Genomic DNA, 21,434 nt, shown 5'->3' with positions numbered 1-21,434 from the left:
CACACACACACACAAACACACACACACACACTTTGCTTTTCCCCTGAACCATTTGAAGATAAAGGCAAACATCATAGCCTTTAAATCCCCAGTGCTTCAGCATGCATCTTCTAAGAACTTCTTGCGTTCTGTTTTCTTGATGGCTGTGACTTGTTCCATTAAAGGGCTATGCTCAGCAGCGCCTTCATGGGCATTTGGCTGCCATCATTATCCACTGTAAACGACACTAATGAACATCCCTCAAGGATACTTCTTTTTTTTTTTTTTTTTTTTTGAGACAGAGTCTCACTCTGTCACCCAGACTGGAATGCAGTGACTCACTGCAACCTCTGTCTCCTGGGTTCAAGCGCTTCTCCTGCCTTGGTCTCTCTAGTAGCTGGGATTATAGGCATGTGCCACCCTGCCCAGCTATTATTATTATTATTATTATTATTATTATTATTATTATTATTATTATTTTAGTAGAAACGAAGTTTCACCAGGTTTGCCAGGCTGGTCTTGAACTCCTGATGTCAAATGATCTGACTGCCTGGGCCTCCCAAAGTGCTGGGATTACAAACATGAGCTACCACGCCCAGCCCCTCGAAGAAACTTTTTAAACTGTGTTCCTTATTTATTATTTTTTTTTGGACACAGAGTCTCGCTCTGTCTCCCAGGCTGGAGTGCAGTGACACGATCTTGGCTCATTGCAGCCTCCACCTCCCAGGTTCAAGCGATTCTCCTGCCCCAACCTCTTGAGTAGCTGGGACTACAGGCGCGTGCCACCACGTCTGGCTAATTTTTTGTATTTTTAGTGGAGAGGGGGTTTCGTCATGTTGGCCAGCCTGGTTTTGAACTCCTGGCCTCAAGTGATCCACCCTCCTTGGCCTCCCAAAGTGCTGGGATTACAGGCGCGAGTCACTGCGCCGAGCCCCTCAAGGACACGTTTTTAAACTGTGTTCCTGACCTCTTTCCTGGTCTCAGAAGTTTGCTGTGAGCCCTTGAAGTATGCACGAACACCCTTGTCCTCCCGGGACACTCCCACATTCACCTTTGCATTTTCCGCCAGTAGGGGAGAGGACATCTTCAGATGATAGTGAGAACGTGTCTGCCAGTGAGGAAGGCAAGGAGGAGGCTCCCGGGGACAGAGAAACAAGGCAGAAGATGGAGCTATTTGTTAAGGAAAGCTTTGAGGCCAAGGACGAGCTCTGCCCGGAAAAGCCAAGTGGAGGAGAGAAGCTACCTATGGAGGTTAAAAGAGAGGATGGAGATCGAGAGCCAGAGAGAACCTTCCCAGCTGAGACTCCACCACCCCTGCCACCTGTGGAGGTTAAAAGAGAGGACCGAGATCAAGAGCCAGAGAGAACCTTCCCAGCTGAGACTCCACCACCCCTGCCACCTGTGGAGGTTAAAAGAGAGGACCGAGATCAAGAGCCAGAGGGGACCCTCCCACTTGAGACCCCACTACTGCCGCCGCCTGTGGAGGTTAAAGGAGAGGACCGAGATCAAGAGCCAGAGGAGACTCTCCGAGCTGAGGCCCTGCCAGCGCTGCCCCTCGGAGCTGCCAGGGAAGGTAATGAGAGCAGAGAAACACACACAGACACACACGCCTCTCAGAGAGCCCCAGCCTTTGACTCAGGCCTCTGTGGGACCTGGGGCTTGAGTTTCACTTCTTCTGTGTTGCTGTTTCTAGAAGATAATGTACGCAAGTTGTCTTGTTATCTAGAACAGTGCTGCTCAACAGAAATGGAACAGGAGGCTGGGCGCGGTGGCTCATGCCTGTAATCCCAGCACTTTAGGAGGCCAAGGCGGGCGGATCATGAGGTCAGGGGATCGAGACCATCCTGGCCAACACGGTGAAACCCCGTCTCTACTAAAAATACAAAAAAGTTAGCTGAGTGTGGTGGTAGGCGCCTGTAGTCCCAGCTACTCGGGAGGCTGAGGCAGGAGAATGGCGTGAACCCGGGAGGCGGAGCTTGCAGTGAGCCGAGATCTGGCCACTGCACTCCAGCCTGGGCGACAAAGTGTGACTCCGTCTCAAAAAAAAAAAAGAAAAAGAAAAAAGAAATGGAACAGGAGCCACTACTAGATTCTCTGGTAGCCCTATTTTAAAAAGTAAAAGGAACTTTGGGAAGCCAAGGCAGGAGGGTTGATAGAGGACAGGAGTTTCAGACCAGCCTCAGAAACATAGTGAGACCTCATCTCTACCAAAACTACAAAAATTAGCTGGGCATGGTGGTGTGCCCCTGTAGTCCCAGCTACTTGGGAGACTGAGGCAAGAGGATTGCTTGAGCCCCGGAGGTTGAGGCTGCAGTGAGCCAAGACTGCGCCACTGCACTCCATCCTGGGTGACAGAGTGAGACCCTCCCTCAAAAAATAAATAAATAAATAATTTAAAAATTAAAAAGAAACAGTAAAAGTATTAATGATATATTTGATTTAACCTAATATATAAAAAATACAATCATGTTAACATGGAATTAATATAAAAATTATCAATGAGATATTTTACTTTTTAAAAAAAATTAAGTCATCAAAACCCAGTATGTATTTGACATGGTTGAATGGTAACTTTTTAATGGTGAAAGGTGGGCTGTTCATCTCTGACATAAATGAAGCCCTGAGAGCAATAGAGGGATCAGAGTACAGGACCCAAGGATACAGCCTGCGAGGTGGCTCACTCATGTAATCCCAGCACTGTGGGAGGCCGAGGCGGGCAGATTGCTTGAGGCCAGGAGTTCGAGACCAGCCTGGCCAACATAGTGAGAAACCCCCTCCCCGCAACCCCCGAGCCTCTACAAAAAAAACCCCAATAAATTAGCTGGGCATGGTGATGACCACTTGTAGTCCCAACTACTTGGGAGGCTGAGGTGGGAGGGGGTAGGAGACGGGAGGTCGAGGCTGCAGTGAGCTGAAATCGCACCACTGCACTCCAGCCAGGGTGACAGAGTGAGACCCTGTCTCAAAAAAATAAAAATAAGTAAATAAAAAGGAAAAGTAGGGGCCTGGACGAGGAAGGGGCCCATCGCGATTCCACATTCCTCAGGCGATCTTGCAGTTATGAAATTGTACAAGCCCTGACCCTCGTGCAGCAGGAGGGGCGTGTGCCTGGCTGAGGGACAGGCCAGCGGTGGGATGTGAAGCCTGCCCCTCTGTCTCTGAGCTGGCATCACTTGTCGCCCCACAGCGGCTGCCGTTTCCAAGATTCCTGCGGCTGCTGCTTTGATTCCTGGATGGTGCTCTTCATCTCATGGGATTCGCCTCCAGGTTACAGAAAGGGGGAGCTGTGCCATTCTTTTCCCAGCAGACAGAAGCCTGTGGTGAGCTGCGGCCTCTGTCATGGAGGCTGGCCTTTGGGCTCTGAAGAGGGTTTTTGTCTTTTTTTTTTTTCGAGATGGAGTCTCACTCTGTCACCCAGGCTGGAGTGCAATGGTGTGATATGGGCTCATTGCAACCTCCACCTCCTGGGTTCAAGCGATTCTCCTGCCTCAGCCTCCTGAGTAGCTGGGACTACAGGCGCCCGCCACCACACCCGGCTAATTTTTGCATTTTTAGTAGAAACGGGTTTTGCTATGTTGGCCAGGCTGGACTTGAACTTCTGACCTTGGGATCCGCCCACCTTGGCCTCCCAAAGTGCTGGGATTACAGGCATGAGCCACCGAGCCCAGACCTTGGGAGCCCTTCTTCACCGTGAGCTTGTCCATCTGCCCACTGTGTGTTAAACTAACTCCAAGACTTGTTGTTGCTCTTTAGAGCTGACTCCCCAGGCTGTGGCCACTGAGGGTGTATTTGTTACAGAACCTGATGGGACGAGAATGGAAGATTTAGAAACCGTTAGACTGGAGACAAAGGAGACATTCTGCATCGATGTACGTGAAGTATTTAATCTTGGAGATAAGTATCAGTTTTACTGTTAGTAAAATAGGTGATCAGATGCAAACTCTGGAGACCCTCGATACCCCAAGTGTGGTCCTTGGGCCGGCAGGACTGGCACTGCTGGGGCGCTGGTTAGAAATGCAGACTCCCAGGCCTCACCCAAGGCCCACTGATCAGAATCCAACTTCAATGCACTGCCCTAGGTGATTCGTGCACATGCGTGCTCAAGTTTGGGGAGCCCGGGCCCAAATCACTACCCTTGAACCATGTCTACCACACTCGATTCGTTTTTTGCTAAAGAAGCTACTTTGCTAAGCAGTTCTGACTAGTTGCCTTATCCAAATTGGTGGTGAGAGTTACATTGTATCATCAGAGTTACATTGCATCATTATACATTGTATCTTTTTCCTCCTCCTCGGACACCACCCAGCAGGTAGCTCAGGCTCTCACTGGCGTTCTGGCTCATGGAGGTGTGATGGTTCAGTGTCCCATTCCCTTGAGTGAATGTTTGATCGCAGCCTTGCCTGTCACTCTTCCCTGAAGCTCTTCCCATTTTGATGACAGTCCCAAATGCTTAGGCCCACAAGAACGGTACCATGGGAATTCACACATTGTGTCACAACCCCCCAAGAACTGTCCTTTGATGGGGCAGGAATAGGAGAGGCATTTCTGGGCACTTCTGACCTCATACCTTGGAGAGGTGGCCCCCTCCCTACTTCCTTGTTAAACTCCTAAACTGGTGTTTCTAATGTCCAAACTTCAGAACTTCACATGACCCAGTAAGAGTTAAAAGTGATCACGGTCAGAAATCATAGTGGGTTTCTAGTTTTCTGGAGCTACATAAAAAAAGAAACAAAGGCCAGGTGTGGTGGCTCACACCTGTAATCCCAGCACTTTGGGAGGCCAAGGTGGGTGGATCACATGAAGTCAGGAGTCAGCCTGGCCAACATGGTGAAACCCCATCTCTACTAAAAATACAAAAAAAAAAAAAAAAATTAGCTGGGCATGGTGGCAGGTGCCTGTAATCCCAGCTACTTTGGAGGCTGAGGCAGGAGAACTGCTTGAACCCAGGAGGTGGAGGTTGCAGTGATCCAAGATCTCACTACTGCACTCCAGCCTGGGCGACAGAGCAAGACTCTGTCTCAAAAAAAAAAAAGAAAGAAAGAAAAGAAAAAGAAAGAAACATAATTGGGCAATTTCTCTCTCACATTTGAGAACTGACCATATAGATAACTACAACACTAATAGCTAATATTAGCTGGTTTCTTATTATATGCGTGACACCATTCTAAGTATGACTTGTATTGATTGATGTAACCCTTCCTACAACTCTAAGTGGTACATACTATTATCATCCCAATTTCCCAGATGAGGAAAATGAGAAACAGAGAGGTTAGGCAACTTGCCCAAAGCCACACAGCTAGAAAATGGTGGTGGGGGAGTAACAACCCAGGCAGCGTGGCTCCAGTTCATGCATCCAACCACGCACTATGCTGCCTCTCCAGCCATGCACTGGTTTTTATGGACAAAGACACCAAACACCCACAATACAAGAAAGTCCTACCAGTTTTGGAGAGATACAAAATATATTACTTTTATACCACCGAGAGTTTTTGGACTAGTTTGTACAGAGGTGCATTTGGTTTGGGTCCCATTATTTCCCCCAAGATGAACGGACTGTGTCTCTTAATAAAGAAACAGAAAAAAGATGTGGAAATTCTTTAAATATGTCACACATTGCAAGTTCCCTTTCTTTTATTAGATCCAGACACCTGAAGTGGCAACGCTTGCTTTGTTTGTGCCTAGAGTTTCTTTGGGTGGGGAACAGGCAGAGGAGTCACCCGAGTGATTTGAGTAACTGTAACTAAGGCTGGGTTGACTGTGTGTTTGCCTTTATCGTGCCTATCAGAACGTTGACGGCGCATGTGCCTCCCTGGTGATGTGCGGCTCACTTGCTCTTTCAGGACCTACCTGACTTAGAAGATGACGACGAAACAGGCAAATCTCTGGAAGACCAGGTTAAGGTCATTAGTCCATTTTCCCACAGTCAGCTTAATTCCACTTTCATTCTTGTCATTTACAGTCTCTCTCCCAAACTTGAAAGTAAAATGTTCCCTGTGCATAAAAAGCATTGAATCCCCCATATTCTCTTTTTTTCTTTTTCTTTTCTTTTTTTTTTTTTTTCAGGCAGAGTCTGGCTCTGTCGCCCAGGCTGGAGTGCAATAGCCTGTTCCTGGCTCACTGCAACCTCCACCTCCTGGGTTCAAGCAATTCTCCTGTCTCAGCCTCCCGTGTAGCTGGGATTACAGGCATGTGCCACCACGCCCAGCTAATTTTTGTAGTTTTAGTAGAGATGGGATTTCACCATGTTGGCCAGGCTGGTCTCGAACTCCTGACCTCAAGTGATCCACCTGCCTCAGCCTCCCAAAGTGCTGGGGTTACAGGTGTGAGCCACTGCACCCAGCCCACACCCCCCATATTTTCACCTTGCTGAAGGAAATGCCATTTGTTCTTGTTCAATTCTTTAAGATTTTATGATTAACCCCTTGAGAATCTATTGCTGGTTTGTAACAGCTGAGCACAGTGCAGTTACCTGAAAGCACTTTCTGTCGTTAAGATGTAGTTCTATGTCCATCCTATGAATGTCTGTCTGAATATAGCTACAGGTAGAGGGAAAGAAATGAAAACAGGAGAGAGGAAAGAAAGGGGTGAGTCTGTGAGGCACGGTGGGGAATTCTCTCAGAGTGGCGTGACCCTCTGCCCAGAGGCCATGACTGAGATTACCAGGAGCCCATATGTGCCAGACCCGTACCCTGAGGGAGAAGGAGGCATCAGCCAACATCTCTGTGCGCGAGCTCAGTGGCAAAGAAAACAGACACAGTTATTGTGGGGGGGCTGCTGTCCAAGGAGCTAATTCTAGAGAGTCTGTGAGGGAAGCTGGGTTCAGGGGTGCGTCAAGCAGAGCCCAGGGCTCAGGGGTGTGCCCTCTCGGGTAGCAGGAGGGTGTGGAATAGCCAGTGGCTGGGGGAGCAGAGGCCGGAGAGAAGGGCATGGACATGAGCCGTGCCCAGGGAGTGGCCACCCCACCCCCAGGCCTAACTTTCAGAGTCCTGTGCTCCCTTGGGCCTTTCTTGGATGTGACAACAGAATAGTTTGTGACATTGGGTGAAAAAGCAGAACTGGCATGGTGCATTGTAGAGTGACTCTGTTGTGAAAACAGAAACTTGCAAACACATCTTTTCTTCTGTGAATAGAATATGTGCTTTCCGAAGATTGAGGTCATCTCGAACTTGAGTGATGACAGTGACCCTGAACTGGACTACACGTCACTCCCTGTGCTGGAAAACCTGCCCGCAGACACTCTGTCAAATATATTTGCCGTCTCTAAAGACACCTCAAAGGCGGCTCGGGTGCCCTTCACAGACATCTTTATAAAAGAAGCTAAGAGGGACTTGGAAGTCCGAAAACAAGACACTGAGTCCCCACGACCCCTGATCCAGGAGCTCAGCGATGAGGACCCCTCTGGCCAGCCACCAATGTCCCCCACCTGCCAAAGAGACGCTGCACCACTCACTTCCAGTGGAGACGGGGACAGCGACTTCCTTGCAGCCTCTTCTTCAGGTAAGAGCATGGGGCCGAGAGCACAGTGGAGATGGTGTTGGCTCCCCGGCCTGGGATGGGTGGGGCAGGGCAGTCACTCAGCCCTACCCCAAGCTTTCATGTTCCTGGAGGAGTCACCTAGGACAGAGCACACAGATCCTCTGAACGTCCCATTCCTGAGTTCACGGCTCTGAAGCTGCCACTTGCTGGTAGCCAGCTTGGGCCAGAAAGCTGCCGAGCCAGCCTGTTCTTGGGCAGCCAAGTCTGACTGTGTGTGAGGGTCACAAGGCACCTGTGGTCATGCAGATCTCCTGGGGCAGGGGCCTAAGGACCCTGCATTTCCACCCCCTCCTCACCATCCCTGGTCTCAGCTGTTCTAGACCAAGGCTTTTGGAGGGGACCACGGACACCACTGCTGGGGAATGTGGGGCAAGCGAGGTGACAGCGGCAGGAGGGCGTGGCTGCTCCACAGTGACCCAGGCCTGGGTGAATCACAGGCCAGTCCTACTGGCCTTCAAGGTGGGGAAGGCAAAGGGGCACCAGGCAGGGAAGGCGGCCAGAGGCCTGGCTGCAGAAGACCCAGAAAAACATGCTTAATGTACTGGGGCCTCCCCTCATGCTGCAGGCTGGCACATGTGCCTGGCAGATGTGGTTTGGGGGAACAGCTGGTTAGTGCTGAGGACAAGCAAGCTGGGCTGTTTTTTCATTCAGCACCTGCCTTCAGGTGCACCCCCAAATCAGGGGCTTTGTGGAGCCTGGACCATTCTACTCTCACCCAGCACGCATCGGTGGCCGGGCTTTTTTCTGAAGACAGCTGCCTGGCTGACTCCAGACTTGCAGGCAAGAAGCAGGGAGGGCTTGAGTGCATTTCCCGGGAACACTGAGTGGCCTTTTCTTTCACTCTAGGAACCAGCACAGACAAGAGAAGTGCAGTCTGAGCTGGAGCCCGTGGAGCCTCGGGTGGGGGCAGGCCTGGAGGACACTGAATAATTTTTGTTTTGTTTGAGACAGTCTCGCACTGTGGCCTAGGCTGGAGTGTAGTGATGTGCTCTCGGCTCACTGCAACTTCTGCCTCCTAGGTTCAAGCAATTCTCCTGCCTCAGCCTCTGAAGTAGCTAGGATTACAGTGTCACAACGCTGGCTAATTTTTGTATTTTTAGTAGAAACGGGGTTTCACCATGTTGACCAGGCTGGTCTTGAACTCCTGACCTCAGGTGATCTGCCTGCCTCGGCCTCCCAAAGTGCTGGGATTACAGGTATGAGCCACCACGCCCAGTCAAGGACACTGAATTTGGCCTGGACTGAACCCCAAGGCTGCCCCCCTGTCCTTGGAGTTACAGTGACAGGAAGAAAGCACAGGTCACCCTTCCTTCCACAGTGCCGACTGAGCGCGCCACCACACCCTCAGAGACGTGTGTCGGAGTTGCCCAGCCCAGCTCTGCCCACGTGGGACCTCACTGCATTCCCAGCACCGAAAGCATCATGGTTCCCCCCGGTTATATGTAGCATAAATGGTTTAATTATAAATGTCTCCTTTAGGCATGATAAACATTTTAATACCCACGCGAGTTAATGTGTGATTGGGCTATCTCCTATTTGTGTGAGTCACATGCAATTCCTTTCACCAGCCACCCTGAAAAAAGACCTTTCTCTTACTGTGTCATGAGAAACCAGACAGACCCCAGGTCCCTGCAAAATCTCCAGTGGGCCTTTTCCCCACAGGAAAGCAGAATCTTCCACTGCAGCTAGAGAAACTCAGAGGATAAGGGACTTGATGCTTTAGACATCAAAATAAGAAGGGGAGAGAGGAAAGAAAGGGGGGAGTCCGTGAGGCACAACAGAATTCTCCCAAAGTGTTATGACCATGATCCTCTCCTCAGAGGCCACTATCGAGAGCCCACAGGTGCCAGACCCATGTCCCGAGGGAGAAGGAACATCAGCCATCATCTCTGTGCGTGAGCTCAGTGTCAGGTAGTTACTGCGGCGGGATGCTGTCCAGCCTAAAATATGTGACCATTCCAGTTCATCTTCAGCTGACAAGTTTATTTAATCCCTGAACCTGGATCCAAGGCATCTCCCTGTACAAAACATCAGACCGTGGCAGAGACCGACAAAGCAACCCAAAACAGCAGCTGCCGACGGCCGCTGTGCCCACCTCAGCAGTAGCTCTGTGCGGGCCTCACTCCACCCTCACCAAACACAAGGAGGAGCCAGCGCTACTGCCCCATTTCACCAGACAGGAAGGCACGAGAACTGAGAGACCTGCCTGAGGCCCCCACAACTGCAGGGCAGCGGAGCCCTGTCTCCCAGCACAGACTAGACTCCCAGCAACACAGGCCCGCCAGCACCTCCAGCCTGCCTTTTGGGATGATCCTCAGGCGATATACAAAATACAGAAGAAACTACTAGTATATTTTGTTGCCCTAACCCTTCAACTTGGCTCCACCTTGCTTGGCTCATCATCACAGTGGCCTCCAGAAGGTGGCGAGATCTGCTTTTTTTTTTTTTTTTTTTTGAGACAGAGTCTTGCTCTGTCGCCCAGGCTGGAGTGCAGTGGCCAGATCTCGGCTCAGTGCAAGCTCCGCCTCCCGGGTTCACGCCATTCTCCTGTCTCAGCCTCCCGAGTAGCTGGGACTACAGGGGCCCGCCACCTCGCCCGGCTAATTTTTTGTATCTTTTAGTAGAGACGGGGTTTCACTGTGTTAGCCAGGATGGTCTCGATCTCCTGACCTCATGATCCGCCCGTCTCGGCCTCCCAAAGTGCTGGGATTACAGGCTTGAGCCACTGCGCCCGGCGAGCTCTGCTTCTTAAGTTTCAACTGTAGAAGGCACATTTGGTCCCGGAGGAAGGATGAGGGGCTCTCTGGGGCTTGAGGGCAGCCCACCTTGTGTCCTCAGAAGCCCATTCGAGGCTTCTTCCGGGGGCGCTGAGAGCCAGAGAGGACGGGTGTGTGCTGCTGGGAGCGGGTGGTCCAGACGCTGGAGGCCTGGGAGGAGGGGGCTGTGGCGGCACATCCTGGGGTGCCCCTTTGGGGTGGCAGCTTAGTCATGTAGTCACGGAGCATCTGCCGCCGCTCTGCGGGGACGCCCTGGGCACACGCATCCGGAGTCAGCTCCTGGGAGGGTGGGGTCACAGGGGGCTGGGGCAGAGCATCAGCAGGTGGCCACTCAGGGCTGTGAGGGGGGCTGGTGTCCTCTGAGGGGTCCACATGGCCACTGAGCGAAAAGGTGCTGGACAGCTGGGTCCGGCGCTTGGGCCGCCTGGGCTGTCTCCCGGGCCCTGAGGTCCTGCCCTGCTGCCTCTCCCACCAGGCAGCCCCTCGGCCTGCCCAGGCTTCCCCCAGGCGCTCACTGAGCTTGTCCTCCGGGCCTGACTCGGGTGCAGGGGGTGGCTCTGCCACAGGGAGGGAGCCCAGGTCTCTCTGCAGCAGGAGCCGCCCTTGGGCCATGGCCTTGCGGAGCACGTCCGGCCGCTGCCCTTCCTCTTCCTCCCGCCGCAGCTCTATGCTACCCAGCAGCTGGCGGTGGGTGAAGGTGGGTGCTGTCCACACAGGAGGAGCTAGGGGCACTTTCAGCAGGGCCTTCAGCCACTGGCTACAGCCAGCAGTGTCTTGGGAGGTCCAGGAAGCAGTGGGGGCATGACAGTCAGACTCGGTGTCACTGCGAGGCCTGGAGTCTCTGCGGTGGTCGGAGTCCGCCTGGGGGCGGAGCTGCTGGTAGAAGACATCCCCCGCCGCGGAGAGCTGGAAGAGCACCAGGCCTGGTGTGGGCGCCGAGGGCAAGGGTGGGACGACGGCGGCCAGACCTGGTGATGGGAATGACAATGACCTCCAGGGCCTAGCGGGGGGAGGGGTGTTTTCCACCGCGCCCCCCAAGCTCACTCCCCTGCCCCAGCACACACCTATGGTTGGTGCTTTCAGGCGCTCCTGCAGCCGCCACTGGATCTTAGGCTCCAGCAGAGGAAATGCAGGAAGGGAGTCGGTCCTGGAAGGAAGAGACTGGGGGGGGCCTGCCAGGCGGGGCACCGACGCCCCTTCTCCTGAGGAAGGACAGACAGCTGAGGCCCCATCTAGGCCCCGACAGCCCCATCTCCCACATGCCGCCCACCCTGGCCTAGACCCTCACCAGCCAGGTGCAGCAGTTGCAGCTGCCCACCCTGGCCTCCGAGGAGCAGGGGCTGCACGCAGCCGGGTCGGGGCGGAGGCAGCAGTCGGGCCAGCAGGAGTGGGGAGGGGAGGCCATGGTTCCACTTCAGCATCGGCACCAGGGGGAGGCGCTCGTCCACTAGGTAGAGAGAGAACTGGGGCCCGAGAAAGAAGGGGGATGTGGCTGAACCTGGGAGCTGAGCTGTGTAGTGGCCCTCCAGGCCCCATGTGGCTCTCCGGGTGAGTACAGAGCCCTGAGGGGCAGCAGCATCTCCCATCAGCCTCCAAGTGCCTCTCAGACTGTACCTGCCAGCCCTGAACAGGAGGTGCTTCCCGAGTGGGTGGCACCTTCACCAATTCTGACCAACAGCCAGGTAGAGAGACAGAACAAGTGGGAAAGGTGTGCTCAGAAGAGGTGTGGGGGAGCCTTGCCAGCAGAAACCTGCCTGGCCTTCCCGCAGCCACCCCCAAACTCTCCTGACCCCAGAGCCTATGCTTGAGGCATGCCTACAAACGTCCCCAGGAGGGCGAGGGGAGGACGGACCTGCTCCCTCAGAGCCCCTGCCTCCTGCACAGCAGAAACTGTCCAGCTCTGCACGGAAGCCCCACCCTGAGGCTCCTCCTCCCCCTGTTCCACCCCTGGCTGTATCTTGAAGCCCTTACTAAGGGGAGGCCCTGGCAGAGCTTCCCCACCTGCCTGTTAGCACTGGCTGTAGGATCCACTGCGTGTTTGAGCCACAGATTCATCCAGGGTTGAGTCTGGTTTGCTGGGTGGTTGTCTGGGCCCAGCAGAGCCGCTGGTAAGCAGCAGCCTCTAGTGACCATCTGAGACAGAGCAGAGGTGGGGCGGGGCGGTGTTGTGTGCCACTCACCTGGGTACAGACGAGATGGAGAGTAGGGGGTAGGCATTCAGAGCTGGAGTGCCCCAGGTACTGGGTGAGCAGGACACGTTCCCCTTTCTGGCACGAAGCCTCTGCCCCCACACGAAAAAGCAACAGACCACAGCCCGGCGGGCCCTGGAAGAGAAACACAGGGTCAGCCCTCCCCAGTCCCAGGCCCATGACACCATCCTCGCCCAGGCCGCAGCCAGCCTGGGACTCACTGCCCTGCGGCTGCTCCCGCAGTCAGGGCAGATCTCCTGCCGCCACCGCATACCTGAGTGTCAACCATCTTCACTCCAGTGCGGTCACCCACAGTCAGCACCCGAGGGTGGGCGGTGAAGTCTGCCCAACGCCAGGAAGAGGAATCCCGGAACACAAGGGTCTCGGGGTCCTTGTAGACTTGCTGCAGCCTTGGGGAGATGGGCAAGCCATGGGTAGGGGGGACAGGCTGATGTGGAAGGCAATCAAGGGTCGCGACATGCTGAACAGGGAGTGACGGGCCAGAGTTGTTAGGGTGGGGGGTTACATGGGAAGCAGCAATACCCATCCTCAGGGCTCCACAGGCAGACGGCTCCTGAGCGGCTGCAGATGGCCAGCTCCCCGGGCAGGTGAGGGCTACGGGGCAGGAACGTATTCACATCAGGCTGCTCGCCCCTGCCCCCAGCCCCTCCTCACTGACCAGACTGACTCCCCCTCACCTGAGGCTGATCCCTGTGGCCCCCTTCTCCACCTGCATTGCCTGCAGAAGGGTTGGCTGCCACTGTTTACCAAACTTCCACACGGCACAGTGGTAGTCAGAGCGGACGGCCAGCAGAGCTGAGGAGGGATGGAAAGGGTCAGGGGTCAGGGGTCAGGCAGCAGGTCAGCCAGTGAGGGAGGAACGTGTGTAAGGGCCTTACTTTCTCCCTGGACAGTGCATGTCACCACCTGCCGGACAGGTCCCTGGAGCTGGATGCGTCCAGGGTTCCCAAGGAATTGGGGACTGTCACCTGGGCTCAGAACAACCTCTTGGAAATCTGGGCCTCTCACTAAGGATCAGTGCACGAGCTGTGGCCACTGCAAGCCCCACATTCCTGCCCTTCCCTGGACCATGCCAAGAGCACCTCCTCCACCAGACGGGAGCCCGCTGGGATCTCCTGTCTCGAAAGAAAGGATACGCAGCCTGTCCAGGGCGCCTCCAGCAGGGTAGACCAGCTGCCCAAACTGGGGTGTCCTTCCAGGCACCCAGGCCAGCGCACCCCCAGTGCAGGCCTCGTCCAGAAGCAGCTGCTCCCACCGCAGCACCAGCTCCTCGTGCAGCAGCTCTGCCAAGTGGCTCGCCACCGATGTGCCCAGGATGGGGCCCCCAAGGATAGAGAAGCGGCGCTGTCGGTTGCTGAGGTAAGCCCAGGGACACCTGGGGACCAGAGAACAGCAGGAGGATCACTCAGTGGCACTCAGGGGAGGACAGGTCCCATCCCAAGGAGGCCAAGTGCAGTGGACACATTTCTTATTCACCTAGAATTTCTTCCTTTGGGAAACCACCCCATCCTGTTCCCATGCCCTGGAAGCAATCATGTGACCCAGACCTGGCCATCAACAATATTCCATTGCCCTTGCCACAGTGACTGGTTCACAGACGAGTGTGAGACCCAAGCCAAGCCAACCAAACTCCTTTCTGGGACTTCTGGTGCCTCAGAAAGGACACTGGCTCTTTCCTTAGATCATAAACCATCTTGCTGCTATCTACAGACAGCCTGTCTAGGAACTGTGCAGGAAGAGGCAAGTGGACGACAGAGTAAAGACAGACACAGCTCTACGAATATTATTCAAACACCTGGATGCAGCCATGCCTGAAGTCCACAAATTTAAATCTGCTTTCCCCTGAGATGATTTGGAGTTGGAAGTCTGCTATAAGAAAGTACAGCTCAGACTGCATGGAGCAGGGGGAAGTGTGTATGACAGAAACCTGGATGTGCGTCCTAGCACCTCCTATATCCCCACCACCAGCTACGTCTATCCATCTCCTCCTTTCTCATTAGCCACTTGCCCCCAGGGCTGGTGTCCACCGAGGTCCTGGAGCAGCTTCTTCACACTGACCACTGTTGTCTTCTTAGTGCGGCTCTGCATGGAAAGGGCCTCGTCAAGCTCACACACCCTCAAGTTCACCCCTGAAGGACAGCAGGGAGTCCCTACCCCTGGTGTCATGGGCCACTCACCCCTGCTCCCTCCAGCTTGAAATTCTCCAGCATCAGCTTCCCCAGGGGTGCAAAGGCTACGTCTCCATGATCCCAGAGGAACCGGCTGATCTGGGGAGAGGAGAAGGCCAGGTCACTAAGCATAGTCTCCAGGCTACGCAGCACTGTCCCCCGTGGGTCCACTCACCTGCTCAGTCACATCCAGCACGACTCGGGGTCGCCTCCGATACCGGTACCCTCCGCGGAAAAGCAGGTCCCGGGCAGTCAGGCCAGGGTCCCAGGGATCTGAGAAGGAGGTTACGGAAAGGGATGGGGCGGGCACAGGAGTGCAGCCAGATGCCCTGGGCGACTGGAGGCATCCAAGGGCCCCGAGCGAGCACAGGCTTAGCAGGGAGAGGAAGGTCTCAGGAGTGGGAGCCGCGGGAAGAATAGGTGGAGCGGTGTGGAATGAGCCCAGAGGAATGAGACCCTCACCGATGATGGAAGGCAGCATGGGGAGAGGCCCAGGGGTCGCCGGCTCCCACAGCAGGTCCTTGGTCACATGCAGTGCCCCGTTCTGAAGGGAAGACAATCACAATGACAGTATCATGACGAGTGCCTTCCCCGGGCCAGGCTCTGTGCAGGCATTCATCTTTTATCAACTCATCCAATCCTTACAACAATTCTGCGAAGTTGGGATGACTGGCATTGTCACACTACCACCTGCCCCAGATGACAGAGCTGGTAAAGAGAATAGCTGGGATGTGAACCCAGGCAGCCTGACCCCAGAGTTCATGTTTCTGACCTCCGCCTGTGCTGGCTTTCAAAGAAGGAAGCCCCTCATGCCACCAGTGGCTGGTCCGCATCCCACTTAACCTCACTTCCATTCAGGAGACCTTGCAGTCACTCTGGGAGCCCAGCAGGCAGTTCCACCTCCCTTTGCTGGGCTGGCCTGAGATGTTTCAGCTCAAATGACACAGATCTAGCAAACCAGACTCCTAGAGGAGCCCCAATTTGATGTCAGACCTTCCCTCATAAGGAGGCCATGCCTGACCCCTGTCCCCCAAGCCCCCACTCACTCTCTGTCTTTTTATTTGCTCATCCATTTGCCTCTGCCAGGCTTCATTCCTAGACAGGGTGTTTCCAAGGGGAACTAGGGGGCTGAGGATTCTAAGCAAAGGGCCAGTGTCCCTCCAGAGGCACCAGAAACCCTGGCAGGTCTCTCCTCCCCTCTCCCAATCCTACTATGCTGTTTCGGCATCCTTCTGGTTTCATTCCAAGCTCGGATCACATTTTGTAAACACCTTATCCATTGGATAAAGTTCACTTGTTTATTCTCGCTCAACTCAGCTCTCCGTTCCAGGAAGGAAGGGGTCAACCGACTGATTCAGGCAGCATTTCCAGGGTCTCATATGGCATCCGGCATAGTAGGGGCATCCATCTAGGGATGGCAGGGTAGCCCACGTACCCCAGAGGAGGTGGCACAGCCTGTGTCTCAGCACACTTGTGTGAATGCCACCCCACTCTGTGGCCTTTCAACTGGTATGAATGTGAGATAGGGGACCCAGGAAGGGGTGCCCCTGGAGCTGCCAGGGCCCCTGCCTCTATCCTCACCTGTGAGTTCTGGGGCTGGGTCTCTGGCAGAGTCAGCGCATGTTGCCAGCTGCACATGAAAGAGAGGTCTGGGATGTCGCTCAGACCAAGGGGTCCAGTCATAAACAACGCGGGGCAGAGGGAGTGGGGGAAGTCCATCCCGGAAATAAGGACCAGGCACCACACTGGCCACCTCGAGAGACTGGAAGCTGGTAAGGGGCGCCAGGGTTCCTGAGGAGAGAAAAGTGCACGATGGGAAGCATATGCTCTTTGAGGAAGCAGATAACAAAATATATGTAGCCCAATACCAAGCAGTAATGAGAACTGTATTAAAGCAAACCACCCGTCCAGGAGAAGGGGATCTGGTAATGGGCTGAGGGCATGGTTTCAGCAAAGCCAGCCAGGAAAAGCCTCGTTGAGAAGGTGGCATTTGAGCACAGCCTGAACCCAGTGAAGGACAGAACCACGTGCATAACTGGGGAGAGGGTTCCAGGCAAAATGATCAACAACTGTGAAAATCCTAGAGCAGCGAAGTGTGTGAGAAACGAGGCAGCCAGAGTGAGCGAGGTGAGAGCGGTAGAGATGGAGTCAGACAGACGGCAAGGGGCAGCCTCTCTCACAGCTCGAAACCTCATCATACATTTACAGACTACACCCCCAAGACGCTCGAGTTACTCCAGCATCTGCATCTCAGCATTGTCTTCCTACTGTTAAGCACAGTGCCTCCCAGAAAATGCACTATGGGTTGAATAAAAATAAATTTCTATCACAAGGGGCTAGGCGCAGTGGCTCATGCCAGTAATCCTAGCACTTTGGGAGGCCAAGGCGGGTGGATCACTTGAGGTCGGGAGTTCGAGACTGGCCTGACCAACATGGAGAAACTTGGTCTCTACTAAAAATACAAAATTAGCCGGGCGTGGTGACGCATGCCTGTAATCCCAGTTACTCGGGAGGCTGAGGCAGGAGACTTCCTTGAAGCCGGGAGGCGGAGGTTGCAGTGAGCTGAGATCGCGCCATTGTACTGCAGCCTGGGCAACAAGAGCGAAACTCCATCTCGAGAAAAAAAAAATTATATCACAAGGCTTTGGTAAATACAGTCCTCTAGAAGTATAAGCAGCCATAGCATCCCTCCTTTTTAATTAACAAAAATAACAGGGGCAAAAATAATAGCAGCTCTCACTGACCAAGCGCCAGCATCTATCTGCCAGGCACAAGCTAAATGCTGCACTCTTCTACCGCAGCCCCTGTTACGGAGTTCAGGAAACCAAGGCTCAGCAAGAACTTTAGTTCAACAACTCTTAGCTGCCACATCCAAGACTTGATTCCCATCCGATTCAGAGGCAGAGCTCTGAACCACTGCTCTCGCATGCACCGAAATGCAAACGCTAGCATTAGAGTCTCGCTAAACACAAATCTTTTCCCTTTGGCCGAGTGCGGTGGCTCCCGCCTGTAATTCCCGCACTTGGGGAGGCCAAGGCGGGTGGATCACCTGAGGCCAGAAGTTTGCGACCAGCCCGGCCAATATAGTAAAACCTTGTCTCTACTAAAAATACAAAAATTAGCAGGGCGTGGTGGTGCACACCTGTAATCGCAGCTACTGAGGAGGCTGGGGCACGAGAATCGCTTGAATCTGGGAGGTAGAGGTTGCAGTGAGCCGGGACCATGCCACAGCACTCCAGTCTGGGTGACAGAACAAGACTCTATCTCAAAAATAAAATAGAAACAAAAGTATTTTCTCTTGGAACCGCATAGCCTGAAACGATCGTAGGCAGGCGGAGAGGGCTGGTGGAGCGCACGACCCCACAAAAGCCCTCAGACAAGGCAGCCTCGACTTCCCCGGCCGGCTTCCCGCCCTCGCTGCGGGCTCTCCAGGCCCCTTTAGACCTCCAAGACTACAGGACTCAGTCGGGTCCGCACTAACGACAGGCCGGGGACTGCGAAACGTGAGCCAGCTGCGGGGACTGGGAATTGGGGGAGTCCCTCCCCGCCTACATCTGCGCGGGTCCACTCCTCTCGAACATGCCCAGTCCGCGCGGAGGGGCGCATGCACTTACGTGACCCCGGTCTCGTCGTGGTCGTCTGGAAAATGGGCTTCGGCGTGATGCTCGCCGGACCCTGACACCACGAGGGAAATCTCAAGTAGAACCCCAGCTTTGGCACTCAGGATGGGTCAGCCCCGCCGCAGCTACTCACGGTCTTCCGGTTTGGACCGGAAGTGCCTCCTGGTGAGGCAGGAAGTCCCACCTCCCCGCCGGGCCTCTTAGGGTCCTGGCGCGCCCCCTCCCGGGAGGAGAGGGAACGGGCGTGCAGGCGGCGCGCGGGCAGCGGAAATAAAGCTCCCTCGAGTTCCAATAGTGGAGGCCGGGTGGACTTAGGTTCGAATCCCACATCTGCTTCACCAATTTCCTCAGAGTTGTATTAAATTAATCATTTAACGAACTCTCACGGAGCACCTACTATAAGCCGGACACTGTATTAGTCAGTAGGTATCCTACTGATTGTCCTTAAATCCCAAGAAGCGGGCTTCACAAATAAGGGTACAAATACCTCCTGAGAGTGAGGCTTTTCCAGGGGTAGTCATGCAGGGAGAGCTTTAGGCAGTGGTCCTCAAACTCTAGCTAGTGTGCGTCAGCAGTAGCACCTGGGGGGCTTGTTAAAACACAGTCTCCAATTCGGTGAGTCTGGGGTGGGGCCTGATAATTTGCCTAAGTTCCCAGGTGATGCTGATACTGCGTATCTGGGGCCCATGCTTTAAGAACCACTGTCCAGTCATAAACCTTACCATTATCCTAACATAGTAGTTCTCAAACTTGAGTGAGCCTTAGAACCACCTGGGGGAAGTTTGCTAGGCTCCGCCCTACCTCTGCCCCCCGAGCTGCTGATTCAGTAGGTCTGGGATGTGGCCCAAGAGTCTGCATTTCTAGCAAGTTCCCAGATGATGCTGGTCCAGGGGCCATACTTTGAGAACGGTTGCTTTAAATAATCAATTTCCAAATTCTCAGCTGTCATCTATACCTTTATTTGTTTATTTTTTTGAGATGGAGGCTAGAGTGCAGAGGCGCGACCTTGGCTCACTGCAACCTCCGCCTCCTGGGTTCAAGCAGTTCTCCTGCCTCAGCTTCCCGAGTGGCTGGGATTACAGGCCTGCGCCAGCATGCTTGGCTAATTTTTGTATTTTTAGTAGAGATGGGGTTTCACCATGTTGGTCAGGCTGGTCGAACTCCTGGCCTCAAGTGATCCTCCTGCCGAAGCCTCCCAAAGTGCTGGGATTACAGGATGAGCCACCGTGCCTGGCCTATATGTTTTTTTTTCTGGAAGTTTTTACCTGGACTAAAAGTGTCAGCAGGGCTGTGTTCCTTTTGGGAGGTTCTAAGGAAGAGTCCACTGTGTTGCCTTTTCTGGCTTCGGGAAGCTGCCTGTGTTCCTTGGCTCATGACCCCTTTCCATCTTCGAAGCCAGCAATGCCAGCTGGATTCTTCTCATGAGGCCATCTCTCTAGTTTTGACTCTTCTGTCTCCCTCTTTCCCATGTAAGGACCCATGTGATTATAGTGGGCCCACCCAGGTAATCCAGGATAATCTTCCTATTTATTTTTTTGAGACAGGGTCTCACTCCATTGCCCAGGCTAGGGTGCAGTGGTACCATCATGGCTCACTGCAGCCTCAATTTCCCAGGCTCAGATGATTTTCCCACCTCAGTCTCTCGAGTAGCTGGGATTACAGGCACGTGCCACCATGCCTGGCTTTTTTTTTTTTTTTTTTTTTTTTTTTTTTTTTTTGAGACAAGAGTTTCACTCTGTCACCCAGGCTGGACTACAGTGGTGCGATCTTGGCTCACTGCAACCTCCGTCTTCCAGGTTCAAACGATTCTCCTGCCTCAGCCTCCTGGGTAGCTGGGACGACAGGTGCCCACCACCACACCCAGCTAATTTTTCTATTTTTAGTAGAGACAGAGTTTCACTATATTGGCCAGGCTGGTCTTGAACTCCTGGCCATTTGATCCACCCACCTCGGCTTCCCAAAGTGCTGGGATTACACACGTGAGCCACTGCGCCCAGCCTAATTTTTGTAGTTTTTGTTGAGATGGGATTTCATCATGTTGCCCAGGTTGGTCTTGAACTCCTGGGCTCACGTTACCCTCCCACCTCGGCTTACCAAAGTGCTGGGGTTACAGGCATGAGCCCTATTTTAAAGTCAGCTGATTAGCAACCTTACTTCCACCTGCAACCTTAATGCCTCCTTGCCAAATAATATACTCATAGGTTCTGGGGATTAGGCTGTAGGCATCTTTGGGGGAACCATTATTTTGCCTACCACACTAATATTCTATATTACCCTTATAAAACACCTATCCAGCTTTGACACTGGGAGGCCAATTCCAGTTCTTCCTTCCCTCCTTTCTCTAAATAAGCCATTATCAATTTGCTTTTGTAACTGACATATACTTAACATGCAGTAAAGCACACAAGTCTTAAATGTACAACTCATTTTTTATTAATACATACATAGAAACCCACATAAACACCACTCAGATCAAGACAGAGAACATTTCTATCACTCAGGAAAGTTCCAGCCAGGCACAGTGGCTCATGCCTGTAATTCCAGCACTTTGGGAGGCCAAGGTGGGAGGGTTGATTGAGTCCAGGAGTTCAAGACCAGACTGGGCAACACAGCAAGACCCCTGTCTGTACAAAAAACATTTTTTTTAAAGAAAATTCCCTGGCGCCACTTTCCGGTCAATACTTCCTTCAAGAAGGAACCACTATTCAGACTCTTATCACCATAGATTAGTTTCGCCACTTCAAGAACTTTACATAAGTGGAATCATGGAGAGGATGTGTCTGGCTTCTTCTGTGCCCTGTGCCTAATAGAGTCACCTGTGTTGTGCACGCAGCTGTTGGTTCCTTTTTAAATTACTGAGTCGTGTTCCATTGTATGAATATACCACCATTTACTTGTTCACGCAACCTCCTGTTGGTGAGCGTTTGGGGCGTTACTGGGTTTGATGACTTTGTGGAAGCCTCTCTGTGGATATGTGCAGCCCTCAGTCCATTTCTGGACATCTGCTGTGCTGTCCCTTCACTCTCCTGGGCCTCATCCCACTCTCTGAGCTGCACACACACACAAAATGGAATTGTTCTTCCTGATGTCAATCCTTGACATGTTGAGGAGGCCGACTACCCAGCCCAACACACCTGCTCCTCC

At 53.4% G+C, this 21,434-nt stretch overlaps 2 protein-coding genes across 4 annotated transcripts in view; one reads left to right on the top strand and one right to left on the bottom strand.

The window, feature by feature from the left end:
• The window catches only part of DNAAF1 (dynein axonemal assembly factor 1), a 32,911-nt gene extending 23,054 nt beyond the window's left edge, over positions 1 to 9,857 (top strand). Inside the window, 6 exon segments of the mRNA XM_030925567.1 lie at positions 1,052 to 1,552; positions 3,733 to 3,848; positions 5,820 to 5,873; positions 7,110 to 7,476; positions 8,834 to 8,888; positions 8,890 to 9,857. Coding sequence (XP_030781427.1) covers positions 1,052 to 1,552; positions 3,733 to 3,848; positions 5,820 to 5,873; positions 7,110 to 7,476; positions 8,834 to 8,888; positions 8,890 to 9,028 — 1,232 coding nt within the window. The 3' untranslated portion in view covers positions 9,029 to 9,857.
• Positions 9,858 to 10,131: 274 nt separating this feature from the next.
• TAF1C (TATA-box binding protein associated factor, RNA polymerase I subunit C) lies at positions 10,132 to 18,454 on the bottom strand. Of its 3 annotated transcripts, none has more exons than XM_010355637.2 (15): positions 18,285 to 18,454; positions 16,252 to 16,461; positions 15,133 to 15,214; positions 14,846 to 14,943; positions 14,680 to 14,769; positions 14,511 to 14,584; positions 13,639 to 13,877; positions 13,381 to 13,497; positions 13,180 to 13,297; positions 13,025 to 13,096; positions 12,756 to 12,891; positions 12,473 to 12,616; positions 11,581 to 11,755; positions 11,357 to 11,494; positions 10,132 to 11,260 (listed from the first exon to the last, which is right to left on the bottom strand). In XM_010355637.2, the coding sequence occupies exons 2-15, from the start codon at positions 16,387 to 16,389 to the stop codon at positions 10,350 to 10,352; spliced, it is 2,532 nt and encodes an 843-aa protein (XP_010353939.2). In that variant the 5' UTR covers positions 16,390 to 16,461; positions 18,285 to 18,454; the 3' UTR covers positions 10,132 to 10,349. The 3 variants fall into 3 exon arrangements, with proteins under 3 accessions (XP_010353939.2, XP_030781160.1, XP_010353940.2); XM_030925300.1 differs by having other exon boundaries at positions 11,357 to 11,491; XM_010355638.2 differs by lacking the exon at positions 13,381 to 13,497 and having other exon boundaries at positions 13,720 to 13,877.
• Between the last annotated feature and the right edge of the window lie 2,980 nt (positions 18,455 to 21,434).

This window comes from Rhinopithecus roxellana, chromosome 20 (genome assembly GCF_007565055.1).
Source record: "Rhinopithecus roxellana isolate Shanxi Qingling chromosome 20, ASM756505v1, whole genome shotgun sequence".
Taxonomy (NCBI): Eukaryota; Metazoa; Chordata; class Mammalia; order Primates; family Cercopithecidae; genus Rhinopithecus; species Rhinopithecus roxellana.
Note: the sequence above shows the minus strand (reverse complement) of the source record. Positions and strands in the feature narration are given on the sequence as shown.

Bases quoted from the DNA above. Each gene is read 5' to 3' on its own strand.
- TAF1C (XM_010355637.2), bottom strand. From the start codon at position 16,389: ATGGACTTCCCCCACTCCCTCTGCCCCGCGTTGTTTATGACTGGACCC. The intron at 12,617-12,755 runs GTATGCGGTGGC...TTTCTCTTCCAG, and splicing joins TGAAGATGGTTGACACTCAG to GGCCCGCCGGGCTGTGGTCT. The intron at 11,261-11,356 runs GTGTGTGCTGGG...TCCCATCACCAG, and splicing joins CCTGAAAGCACCAACCATAG to GTCTGGCCGCCGTCGTCCCA.